The 13,369-nt window shown below is 29.0% G+C and overlaps 3 protein-coding genes across 8 annotated transcripts; 1 reads left to right on the top strand and 2 right to left on the bottom strand.

Moving 5' to 3' along the window:
• Positions 1-430: 430 nt before the first annotated feature.
• On the bottom strand, positions 431-4,087 carry LOC100740923 (golgin subfamily A member 7). Of its 3 annotated transcripts, XM_024371794.2 has the most exons (4): positions 3,821-4,087; positions 3,570-3,669; positions 3,314-3,478; positions 431-2,932 (listed from the first exon to the last, which is right to left on the bottom strand). In XM_024371794.2, exons 2-4 carry the CDS (start codon positions 3,597-3,599, stop codon positions 2,642-2,644), a joined length of 486 nt encoding a protein of 161 aa, XP_024227562.1. In that variant the 5' UTR covers positions 3,600-3,669; positions 3,821-4,087; the 3' UTR covers positions 431-2,641. The 3 variants fall into 3 exon arrangements, with proteins under 3 accessions (XP_024227562.1, XP_003494278.1, XP_033180136.1); XM_003494230.4 differs by lacking the exon at positions 3,570-3,669 and having other exon boundaries at positions 3,821-4,081; XM_033324245.1 differs by lacking the exon at positions 3,821-4,087 and having other exon boundaries at positions 3,570-3,786.
• A 311-nt stretch (positions 4,088-4,398) lies between these two features.
• On the bottom strand, positions 4,399-6,881 carry LOC100740803 (WD40 repeat-containing protein SMU1). The gene is made up of 8 exons (XM_003494228.4): positions 6,701-6,881; positions 6,552-6,618; positions 6,303-6,446; positions 6,106-6,220; positions 5,363-6,005; positions 5,170-5,271; positions 4,753-5,089; positions 4,399-4,684 (listed from the first exon to the last, which is right to left on the bottom strand). Exons 1-8 carry the CDS (start codon positions 6,724-6,726, stop codon positions 4,586-4,588), a joined length of 1,533 nt encoding a protein of 510 aa, XP_003494276.1. The 5' UTR covers positions 6,727-6,881; the 3' UTR covers positions 4,399-4,585.
• Positions 6,882-7,304: 423 nt separating this feature from the next.
• LOC100740682 (insulin-degrading enzyme) lies at positions 7,305-12,999 on the top strand. 4 transcript variants are annotated; one of them, XM_012392898.3, is made up of 14 exons: positions 7,305-7,372; positions 8,205-8,404; positions 8,508-9,008; positions 9,135-9,340; positions 9,433-9,681; positions 10,011-10,403; positions 10,498-10,607; positions 10,692-10,836; positions 10,911-11,021; positions 11,086-11,206; positions 11,335-11,541; positions 11,638-11,930; positions 12,005-12,214; positions 12,291-12,999. In XM_012392898.3, the coding sequence occupies exons 1-14, from the start codon at positions 7,305-7,307 to the stop codon at positions 12,534-12,536; spliced, it is 3,060 nt and encodes a 1,019-aa protein (XP_012248321.2). In that variant the 3' UTR covers positions 12,537-12,999. The 4 variants fall into 4 exon arrangements, with proteins under 4 accessions (XP_012248321.2, XP_024227556.1, XP_024227554.1 ...); XM_024371788.2 differs by lacking the exon at positions 7,305-7,372 and adding an exon at positions 7,566-7,875 and having other exon boundaries at positions 12,291-12,981; XM_024371786.2 differs by lacking the exon at positions 7,305-7,372 and adding an exon at positions 8,131-8,153 and having other exon boundaries at positions 12,291-12,981.
• The last annotated feature ends 370 nt before the right edge of the window (positions 13,000-13,369 follow it).

The following is a 13,369-nucleotide window of genomic DNA, read 5'->3' as shown; positions in this document are numbered from 1 at the left end:
CTACCTTTTCTCTGTCCCCTAGAAATAAATTTATTTTAAATTAAACAATTTATAGAAATTAAAAAAAATTAAATAAAAGGTATGAAGTATGGAAAGAATATGATAGAATCTAGTGTTTATATACTTGATTCTAGAAAAAATACAATAGTATTGAATTTTCGACATTCAAAGGACATCTTTTTTGATGAATGAAAACTTCACAATTTTTCAATCAATAACTCATGAAAATATTACTTGTGATAAATATTAATTAATTAGTTTATCAATACCTGAGAGAGAAATTTTTTGGTAATTATTATAAATCACCCGTAATTCGCATAGGAATTTTCATTTTCGGTGACTATCGTGACCCACTGATGACCTATGAACAAGATTTATAAGTGACCAGCGACCCACGATAACACAAAAAAGTTGTATTAAAATCATCTCATTTCAATTTCAAAGAGTAGTCCTTTGGCTCCGTGACTTTTACGCAGCATTTTATTATTAAAACATTTAGAAATTACACTCGAACGATGGTGTCCTTTACACAATAACGAATCATCAAACGTTTTCTTTTTTTCTTTTGGTCCTACGATTAAATTAAGTATAACAAACGGTTTCCCCTCATCATCTTTTTTCTCTTGATACTCCGTGTGTCGACGATTTAAATTCGCTATTTACATATTTATGCAACGTTTGTTTGCATAGTAAAAGAAAGAAAGAAAGAGGAGCCTGACACGCGTAACACTACGACACTGTTCGACAATTATTTTCATTTTTTCTATAAGACAAAAAATGTGTCCCTTATATTAGAGATTTTCATTTGTTTAATCTCATTTATAATTCATTTACTTAAGAAACGTAAGATAGATAGATAGACACAGAAAGAGAGAGAGGAAGAGAGAGAGAGAATGTCGAGGCAGTGGCGCGGCTATTTGGCAAGACTCTTTCACCTTGTCGTACAATTTATGTGGAGCAGGCTCCATTTATGATCACCGTGACCAAGGACGAGACCGAGTTTTACCCTAGAAAATGAATGCTTAATCTCCTCATGACACGGGTAAGTATATGTGGGCACTAAAACAGCCATCGAAACATCTCGTAAAAAACGATATACTCGTTAGTCAATGTTATAAAGAAGAAAAGTTTCGAGGCTTGTCGATTGAGATCATACCATAACGTTCTATGGGGAAACGAATACGAAAAATCATAAAGCATCTGTGAAAAAGTCGAGCATACGGTTTGCAAGATTTGACAAGAAAAATTCTTTTAAATCTCGCTCGAGTTCGTAGAAAAATATAAAAACAAAAGAATCACACATACAATGCGACTATAATTATGTATAACCAGCATCATCCAACTAAGTGTATGTGAGTCGCGGTTCATCCTTGATCACAATGCTCGCACCGTCACATTGATTCGATATAATATAATCTATTTTTTAATTAATCATCTCTTTCGTAATTCACCTTTTTTTTTCGTTTTCGTCTCTTCTTTTTTCTCTTCTTTTTTGTACAATTTTATTTTTTAGCCAATCCAACGGAGATTTCTCTGAGCGCAAATACTTTGTGCCAGCAATTTCGATTTTTCGATCCGATTTGTCTAATTAATTACTCTGTTAATAGAGAGGTGTCACATTCACGGTGAACACCTGGGCTTGTGACGTGTGTCGTGTTCACAGGTTCAATGAGTAAAACTCACGAGATATGGTCACTGAACAGAAGCATCGTGGAAGATATAACGCGAAGAATAATTAAGCTTAAACGAAGTTGAACAAAGCGTTTTAAGCTTATAATGACGCGAAAAATGTTTCTCAGTACTTGACGATGATGCTGAATCAAATTCAAAACCAAAATGAGTTTGGAACTATTCAACTGAGAAATGGAACTCGAATTTGATTCACATACACTGTCTGTTAAATGCAGATGACGATAAAATTTTTAAACGAACAGTAAAAATCTTTTTAAACATTCACTCGATATACAAAGAAACTGGGCATGTAAGTAAAATCTGTGTAAGTGTTTCTGGTCTTATGAATTTGATGAATATAACACGCTCCTTAGTAAATACACACCCAGATACTTTGCATCGATTGTTTACACTGGCATTGTCATATGCATAGAAAATTTAACGCCTTGGCCTTGATACGCATCCACGATTTGTCCAAACTCAGTGCTGAACACTAGATACAATAATTCCAATTGATCAAAAACATACATGCAAAGAAAGAGTAATTGTGTCCTTGTTTTCAAGACAAACCCTGTGAAAGTGTACTTTTGTTACTGTTATTTCACGATCGAAAGTCTCACGAAGTGTCAATGAAATTCGTTACATTCCATCAAATGGAATAAACAAAGCTTTCCTTAGAACAAACTTACATTATACTATATCAAAGAAGTCAACTTTTGTTCGTGTTATTTAACAAAAACATTGCATGTATGTTTACAGTATCATTCACTGAAAATGTAAACCGTTTTCCTTTATTCTGTGAATCTCTGTAAAATTCACATTGCATGAACTAAATTGTACGGTACGATTGGAGTTTGAACAAAATTTATGTCCAGAGACACTCATCAGCTCATATAAGTTTTGCAATCCCAACAAAGTGGCAGAAGTGCTCGGATCACATAAAGAACTCCCTGGATCGGCTAATGTGCAGTCACGATGCAGGCCTGTCCAATACTGAAATTTCTATTAGCCTAAGACCACGCATTACAGGATCCGTTAGTAACAAACCACGTGGCTTATAGACTCTGTCATTTTGTTCACTAACAAACTTTGCCACTTTTCGTAAACACTTTTCGTAATGAGTCTCTGTGCATATATAAATTAGATAACCAGTGAGGCAAGCCAGGCAGCCTTCGCAGTATGTGGAACAACTGGCTCGTTCAGCTTCTGCGAAGTAGTTGTTCAACTGATTGATTGTATACTCGAACGACTGTCTGTCCAGCTAAATTGAAAAATAAGATAGCAAAAACATATTCCATAAATGTGAAATAAATTGGTTTGTTACTGCCTATGAATTCACTAAATTCACTCTTCAAAAATTAAATTAAAACGAAGGATATTATTATGTTTCTGCAACTGCTGATCCTATAGTAGATTTATATAAAAGATTTGAAAATAAAAAGCACAAGAAATTATTAAAAAAACATATACATTATTGATGAAATAAATCTTATATAGAAGTAACAATTTTTAAAATATATAATTTAATAATTAAACAGACAATTACACAACTTAAAAATTAAACAGAGATAACCAAAAAGATAACTCAAATGGTCGACATTTTATGAATAAAACACATAAATAAATTTTTTTAAATACATACTCTGCTTTCTAATTCTGTGGGAAACTGTGTTTGGAACTTAACCATAGTGCCTTCACTGTAGTCACGTTGTATAAAAACTTTCTGACAATTCGGAGGAGGCCCCCCACCTGCTTGCCCTCGACCAGCTGACATATCCTCCAGGGGTGTAAGGGCAGCGTGATTGCCCTACAAAAAATAAACCCAATAAACATTTTACCAAACTCTTCCACAAAATCAATTTAAAACTCAAAATTTCTTCTTTTATCACTCTTCTCACCTTTACTTCTGGTTCGCATGTCGAACACATTTTCGTTTGTCTAACCACAAAACCGCACCCAAACCACTTTATCGAAAATCATTCGTAATAAATCTGAAGTCTATCGACAATCGATTAAAAACGATATCGTACGGTGTTCGATATTCAAAGCAAATGGAACATGAAAGAAAGTGACGAAAGAAACATCGTACCATACAGACCAATAGTAAAAGAAAGTAAGAAAAACCGAGACAAAAGGTGGACGCACTTACCAATGGCATTTTAAGCTTCGTCTTGACGATTTGATAAAACAGATTCGTTGAAAATAATCTCGACTATTTAGTCGGACGCGAAAAAGAGAACGAGGGAATAAGGATGCAACATACAACTGATCACTGAACCATGGATTTTCGTTGGAAAACCACGGAAGACAGTACTCTGACTCTGACTGACCACGGTCGTATACACAGCTCTAGCAACTCCCGTAGGGGAAGTAAAGCTCTTAATGTCGTAAAGTGTGCTTCACAATCGACCGCTAGCCATAGAGCGCTGCAATCGCTTTGCTAAGTGAAAACACTTTTAGCTACATTTCCAAATACTGAAATTATTAAATTACATACAAATATTTAGTGAAATATCAAAAATGTATATATATATATTATTTATTTATATAATAAAAATATACTTATTATTCAATTAATTGACAATGTAAAAAATACCAAAAATTCTTTTCAAACATGACTTGACACACACCAAGTGGACAGATACGTATTAGCTTCCTCTCTGATACTAAATAAACTAATGTTTAGTATTTCACTAGGAACAGCTAGAAATAATAAAAAACAGATTATTGTATGTACATAATGTGCTTTTATTGCAACATAATATAAAATTTACACATTAAAGCTGGTCTTAGAAGAATGAATATACCTATTTTATATTTTCCATATTTCATAAAATTAAGAATGCACAGGAAATATATCATAAAATGAAACGCTATTAGAATTAGAAAAAGATGTTTTAATTTATATACATTCTTACGGTTTCCATAATTTTAAAAGACCATCTTCGCTATATGAACATAAAAGATTCTGATGCGGATGATGCGTTAAACCTATAACATCTTTCTCATGTATCTGAAATGTGGAAATAATAAAAAATACAATAAAAAATAAATTATTAGTTTAAGAATAAAAATACTTACATTAAGTGTTCTTTCAAGTTTTCCTGATGATGTAGAAAAACAATAAAGAACAAGATCTTCACCAACACAGTAAATAAATTCGCCACGTGGACTTACAACAGTACATACGAAGTCACCTCCTTCTCGTTTTCCACTGGAAAATGATCTTACTATTTGCCCTTGCATATTCATAATTACAACTGTATTTGAACGATTACACACGACGAAATGTTCTGGATTTCGTGGAAGGACATGTATGCTATTAACAGTTAAATCTGCAGCTCCTAGGGACTTATATGTACCTATACATTCTGTTGTTTTTAAACTCCAAACTTTTACAGTTCCATCTGATGATGCACTGATCAATATAAATAAAAATATTTAATAACTGCTGTACAAAATAAAAGTAATTAAGAACTAATAAAATAGGTATTATACCTTATTACGTTATGTCCATCTGGGGCAAAAACTACTTCATTTACAAAGGAAGCATGCCCTCGAAATTCTTTTAAAGTTTTTCCAGATTTAAGTCCATGTATCCTATATTAAAGTATTATACTAATTATAATGTTTTTTATATATTATAATGTTTTTTTTAATGAATTTTTCTATAATTATTGCTTTTATATACCTTATAGTAGTATCAAATGATGCAGATAAAATTTGGCTGTTATCTCTACTGAACTGAAGGCATGTAACACCTTTTGAATGTGCTTTTTCAAATCTTCTTAAACATTGTCCACTTTGAACTCTCCACACTTTTATTTTACCATCCTGTCCACCACCAGCTAACATTTCACTATCACGACTAAAAGCCATTGATAATACAGCTTGCTCCATCATCATAAAATTGTCTTGAGCTTGATATTTTAAATCTTTCCTGATTTTACCAGTTGTGAAATTCCATACTTCAATAAATCCATCAACAGAACCAGTAACTAAATACTGACCATCTGGTGAAAAACGTGCACATTCTACGTGAGATTTTTGACCAAACTTAATCTGTTTTGAAAGTTGAGTAGGGTACTTCTCATCTTCTTGATCTCTCACTGCTGCTTTTCCTCTAAACAAATCAATCGTAGTACCAGGTGGAAGTAAACCTTGATGTTGTTGCCACTTTAATGCTTGTCCCAATAATGCAAGTAATCTACTTGATGGTACAACTGATACTTCACCAGCAAGAGCTGTAGCTATGTAAGCTCTTCGTTTCTCTTTTGTACTTCCATCAGGATATGCTTCACGTGGATCGAAATATGAACGTGCAAGTAAATTTTCTGTGCCCAAAAAATAGATATGATATTAAAAAAATATATAAGCAAAATAAAATTGTATGTAAATATAATATCTAATTTCTGTTAAATATATTTAATATACCTAGATGTATATATCTTTCAGGTTCTTGTTGTTTCATCATAATCATGGGATCTGTTTGCCTCAATAATGATCGAGCTGCTCCTAATTCTCTTAATTCAATTAATTCTAAGACAACCTATGGAGTATTATCATAAATATAAAGTTGATATTTATTAAAAATAACACAAAAAATCTTTTTGCTTAAAAAATCTTTTTACCTGTTCGTATAAGTCAATAAGTTTCTTATCTGGCAATTTTAGTGACTGTATAGCTTTTAATACTGTATCCCAATGCCCATTATTTATATCTGCTACAAAACCATCTACACTATCCACTGTATTCAATGATACACCTGTTTCTTCCTATAAACAAACAATTTTACTTTTATTGTGTACGTTTATTAACAAAATTCGTTGATATGATCCATTTGCTAAAGAGTATATTGTATAACAACGATAAATAGATACCTGTAATGTTTGTAATGTTTTGACAAGATTTGATTCTTTAAGATACTGTTGTATCAAACGAATTACGCTAAAATCAAACAATAACATATAAGTATTAAAAACACAAATATTCAAATTTTATTATACATAATTAATAATATAATAATTACTCTGCAGATTCAATTTCAATTGACATCTTTTACAATACTTCAAAAAAAAATGTACTGGAAAATAAATATTCCCACTTAATCACAATCAATCAGAATTAATAAAGAAAGACAATCTCATAATCTCATATAACGTTATGTCGTCAAACGATACAATCCTACCACTATCGAGTTATAGTTATTTTTCCGATTTTTATCACTAGATTAAAACAAATTTAAAAAGAACTGTCATTTCTTAGATTTATTAATTTTGATCCAGTTTTATGTAAGGAATCTTTACTACGATTTAGATATTTTTATTTAATAAGTTATTTTTAAAAGTATCGATACATCTACTCTATTTTTAAAATATATATTTGATATTATATACTTGCAAATCAAAATTATTTGAATTATTATCAATTATAAATGTAATTTTTATTAATGAAATATTGATTATTACCATTTTCTTATAAATGACAATAGTTTGCGCTATATCATTATGGAATAAATGTTTTACTATAGATATTCACTGCAACTTACTTCAAAACATTATATAGTAATCATGATAACAAGATTAAATAAATCTTTATTTTCCAGAAGTAATTTATAAAGAAATTTAATAAGAATGGTTTTAACACATATGTTCAAATCTCGTATTTTTTACGTACCAACCCACTCTTTCTTTGTTTACAGGTATGCATACATTCTTGATGAAACATTACATAGATATATAATTCGGTCATAGTATATCCGAATGAAATTTACCAATTTGTAAAACAATGGAAAGAATATATCTATTAGTTATTATTCAATAAATTCAAAGTATATATATATATATATATATTATCATAGTTATCTTAATCACATGTAATGCATTTTAAAATATTAGACTTCATTTTTGATGTAAAGAAATTAATCTTGTGAAGTGTATAATTCTGTATTACATTGTTCGACTCTTATTCTAACCTAACAGTGCATTTTATCTTTTTATATATTATTCTTATTTATATGAAATATTTACATTATATTATCGATCATTAAAAAATTATATAGCATTGGAATGCATATAATAACCCGATTATTAAAAAAATTGTTTTTTAATTAATTGAGGGTAAAACAGGATTATAGAATTTGAGTATTGAAAAGAGTTAGATATTATTAAGAAAAATTGTAAAACAAGATTATAAAACAAAATTGTAAGTAAAATCACTACACATTTTTATATCAGCAGTAAATTATGTAACAGTTACTCTTTTTTTTACAAAAATCTTGACATTATGTTACATTTTATAATGTTATCATTATTTAAAAGTGATAAAATCTAATATATGGTTTAATATTACCAAACAAAAATTTGTTCATATATTGACATCCTTTGTCTTTAAATCAAATTAAAAAAGGGAGGAATAAATGTTCAACTTATCTGTTTAATGTAAAAAAATTTCATTTTTGCTTAATTGTTATTTATGATCAGGTAATACTAAAAGTTGGTTTGTATTATGTTTAATATTTTCTTTATTTGTAGGTGTAAATCGTCTAGTATAAAAGTATCTAAATCCAACATGGTTCATCATAATCTTATAGAAAAGCGATACGATAACATAACTAAATCACCAAATGATAAAAGGGAATATAGAGGTCTTTTGCTTTCTAATAAAATGAGAGTTTTACTCATTAGTGATCCCACAACAGATAAAAGTGCCGCTGCTTTGAATGTGAATATTGGTAAAATCAGATATATAGTTATACTATTATTTTTTGAGTATAATGTAATTACTACCTTTATAGTTTTAAGCTATATTTAATTTTATATTATTTATCTTTATAGGTTATTTAAGTGAACCAGATGATTTACCAGGCTTAGCACATTTTTGTGAACATATGTTATTTCTGGGAACAGAAAAATATCCAGAAAAAAATGATTATAATAAATATTTATCACAAAATGGTGGTACTTATAATGCATCAACTTATATGGATCATACACTTTATTATTTTGATGTACATGCAGAAAAATTAAAAGGTGCATTAGATCGTTTTGCACAATTTTTTATTGCACCACTCTTTACAGAAGCTTTAACTGAGTTAGAATTAAATGCTATCCATATGGAATGTAAAAAAAATTTAGCAAATGATACATGGCGCCTTGATCAATTAGATAGATCATCAGCTGATCCAAGTCATCCTTTCTCAAAATTTGCTACTGGGAATAAGGAAACTTTAGATATAATCCCAAAGCAGAAAGGAATAAATGTACGGGAAAAATTACTTGAATTTCATAACAAATTTTATTCCTCTAACATTATGGCATTATCTGTATTTGGTAAAGGTAAGTAAAATATTTTATTTATTATTTACTCCACTAAAACATATTTAATATAGAATAAAATTATTATCTATTTATGCTCTTTTTATAAAATAAGAACTATTCTTATAAATTCTGTTCTATATTTAGAGAGTTTAGATGAACTTGAACAAATGGTAGTAGAGTTATTTTCTCAAGTGAAAAATAAAGATATTACAGTACCTACTTGGCCGGAACATCCTTTTAATTCAAAGCAACATTTTCAAAACAGGTGGTATGTTGTTCCAATAAAAGACATTAGAAATTTGTATATTATATTTCCTATACCTGACTTGCGAGAACATTATAAATCAGCGGTAATAACTATATTTATATTATTTCTTAATATATTAATTTATTGTTCTTAATCGTATAATAAAAATACATCCACTTTTTAAAATTTTTTTAGCCTGCACATTATATTTCACATCTATTAGGACATGAAGGGGAAGGATCACTTTTATCTTTATTGAAAGCAAAAGGATGGTGCAATTCGCTTGGTTCAGGTAAACGATTAGGTGCTAGAGGTTTTAGCTTCTTTGCTGTTTTTGTTGATTTAACAGAAGAAGGCATTCAACATGTTGATGATATTGTCCTCTTAACGTTCCAATATATTAACATGCTAAACAAACATGGACCAGTTGAGTGGATTTACAATGTAATTATTCATAAATCAATTATTATGTAATACAGATTTAAATATTAACACTTCGCCGTCGGAGAAGCTAACGTACTTATACCTTAGTTTGCAGCAGGAACATCCAATTACATACACGAGTTACAATGTTAATTATGAATTTTATATTTTAAAATATATATTTGTAAATTTGTGAAAACAATAGCCATAAAGTTACTGATATAAAGAGATAATAAACAACATAAAGTATTTGCTAATAAAAAAAACACTATGTATTCTGTTGGTGAAGTGTTAATCATGAATATATAAATATTTAATAAATTTAATAAAATAGCTGTTTTGTTCTGAAGGAATATAGAGACATCGCAAATATAAATTTTCGATTCAAGGAAAAAGGTTATCCTTGTGATTATGTCAGTGGTATAGCACAAATATTATATGATTATCCAATGGAAGAAATCTTAATAGCGGAACATCTTTTTCCGTTGTGGAAACCAGATTTAATCACATGGGTAATGGAATATTTGAAACCAGAAAATGTTAGAATTCATGTAGTTGCAAAGTTATATGAAGATATAGCTGACGAAACTGAAAAATGGTATGGTGTTAAATTTAAAAAAGAAAAGATACCACAAAATATAATAAGTAAATGGATTAATGCTGGTTTAAATTCGGATTTACAATTGCCACCAAAGAATGAGTTCATACCAGAAAAATTTGATATAAAACCAGCAGAAAGTACTGTGAGTAAACATTTGTGTAAACATTTCTATATTTAAGTACATATATGTATGTATGCATACTATGACAAAACAATTTCATTTTTTTTCTCTCTAGATATCCAAATTTCCAGTAATTATTGAAGACACTCCACTAATAAGATTATGGTTTAAACAAGATGATGAATTTCTTATACCCAGAGCTAATTTATTTATCGATTTCGTCAGGTAAAGTAAACTGTGTTGTCTACTTAATTCATATTTATATTAAAGATGTCGTTATACTTAAATATGATTACATTTTGCTTACAGTCCACTGGCATACATGGATCCTCTTAGTTGTAATTTAACATATATATTTGTATTATTATTTCGTGATGCTCTAAATGAATATGCATATGCCGCCGACATTGTTGGTCTTAAATGGGAGCTCACTAATAGTAAATATGGAATGACAGTAAGTAAAAACTATTATAAGTACATAATATATATAAATTTCATTTTTAATATTATACAGTATATATTTTTTAGCTGGGAATTGTTGGCTACGATGATAAACAACAAGTGTTACTGAATAAAATTATTGATAAAATGATCAATTTTAAAGTTGATCCAAAAAGATTTGAAATTTGGAAAGAAAATGTATGTGTTACTTAAATTTTTATGTATACTACTATGTTATTATTAATTTTCATCTTAATTCTAGTATATTAGAAGCCTGAAAAATTATAAAGCTGAACAGCCATATCAGCATGCAGTTTATTATCTTGCTGTTTTATTATCAGAGCAAATTTGGATGAAGGATGAATTACTAAATGCTACGTCTCGTAAGTCTATGCAAAAAAATTAAACATTTGGTTGATAAAGAAATAGATAAGAAATATCCATTATAAATTTTATAATTTATTAATTATATTTAATATAATTATGTTCGTATAATTTCATTTGTATGTAGATTTAACAGTTGAAAGAGTACAAAATTTCATCCCACAATTTTTAAACAAAATACATATGGAATGTTTAATACATGGTAACATAACAATGTCAGAAGCTATTGAAACTGCAAAGTCAATAGAATCAAAATTATCAAATGCAGTTCCTCATATAGTACCACTTCTATCTAGGCAGTTAATTTTACATCGTGAAATCAAACTAGAAGATGGTAAGTACATTTAACTTTTTATATTAAAAGTTTTTAAATAATATTTGTAGAAAAAAGGAAAGAAGAATTAATATTTTTCCTATATATATTTTCTAGGTTGTCAATTTTTATTTGAAGTAAAAACTAAATTTCATAGTAATTCATGTACGCAAGTTTATTATCAAACTGGTTTACAATCAACAGAATCAAATATGCTTCTAGAACTTTTAGCACAGATTTTATCAGAACCTTGTTTTACTACGTTAAGAACTAAAGAACAATTGGGATATATAGTGTTTAGTGGAGTTCGAAGAACAAATGGTGCACAAGGTTTAAGAATTATAGTTCAAAGTGACAGACATCCTAAATATGTTGAACAAAGAATTAACGCGTTTTTAAATTCTATGTTGGTTAGTAATTAGAATTTAAATATTACTAGATATATTTGTTTTCAAAATTTGCATTTAAAGTTAATTTATTTCAGCAATATATACCATCTATGACAAAAGAAGAATTTAATGCACATAAAGAATCACTAGCAATACGACGACTTGAAAAACCTAAACAAATGACTACTTTATCTGCCATATTTTGGAGTGAAATTATATCACAACAATATAATTTCGATAGAGCAAATATTGAAGTTGCATATTTAAAAACTATAACACAGGAACAAATACTAAAGTTTTATAAAGTATGCATATAATGACTGCATCACTTAGACTAACACTAATACAAGTATATTGAATTTAAACGTTTTTTATTTGTAGGAAATATTTCAAAATGACATTCAACGTAAATTATCAGTACATGTACTTTCTACACTAAAAGATGTAAAATTAGAAGATGAAAATGTAATGGAATCTAATGAATACATTTCATCAGACGGAACAAATAATATTGAACCAAAAAAAATTGATGATATCATATCATTTAAAATTAGTCAGTGTTTGTATCCATTATTGAAGCCATTCAGTGATATACCAAGAAAAGGCGCACACTCATCAAAATTATGAAGTGCTTAATAATAACTGTGAATATGTGTTTTAATAATGTCACTGCACCTGCAGATTGTAGTAAATATCAGGTAAATAAATGATTTTAACATACTCTGTTATATAAAAAACAATGTTTAAAATATTAAATAATCATTTAAGATATTAATTTTATAAATGCTGATGGATATAAAAGTAAAAGAGTAACTATAAAAAGTAGAAAGCAGTTGTAGTAAATGATAAGTAACTACATCACATATGTAATAAAGTCTATATTCAAATATACTCTATCAATAGTCCATAAGCATTTAAGTGAGTACTTAATAGATTAAGAAATACAAGTAGTTGTTTTATTATACCTCAAAATTTCTGTATACTCATAAAATTTTGTAAAAATAAATACGTAACTACTTCGAAGTTGTAACCTCAACTACAGGACCTTATACCAACTAATAGATGAGCTAAATGAACATTTTTTTGTCTATTACTTTCACTAAGTGCCCCTCGCCTCGACGCTTAAACAGCTCCTAAATCAGTGAAAAGCTAACAAATCAGAAAACAGTTGATAATTTTTAAGAATGCCAGAATAGTTACAGCAATAATGGCACCATACATTTGCACAGATCTCACTTAACACATTTAAGGTCAGAGAACAAATAAGATTGCTCATGCCCATTGTCCTAGTTGTTCCACAGTGCAAGTGCTGCACCATGCGATCAAATGCCAAAGGTGTTCCACGCTAGCATATGCAAGAACCTATAAAGTTAGAAATCTATTTGGTTCCACGCTAGCATACAAGAATGTATTTAGTCCAGTCACAAGTAGAGCCTATTTCATTGTACGATTCTATGGAA

The sequence above is a fragment of the Bombus impatiens genome, unplaced genomic scaffold (assembly GCF_000188095.3).
Source record: "Bombus impatiens unplaced genomic scaffold, BIMP_2.2 scf_1879, whole genome shotgun sequence".
Taxonomy (NCBI): Eukaryota; Metazoa; Arthropoda; class Insecta; order Hymenoptera; family Apidae; genus Bombus; species Bombus impatiens.
This window is presented reverse-complemented; position numbering and strand designations above follow the sequence as displayed.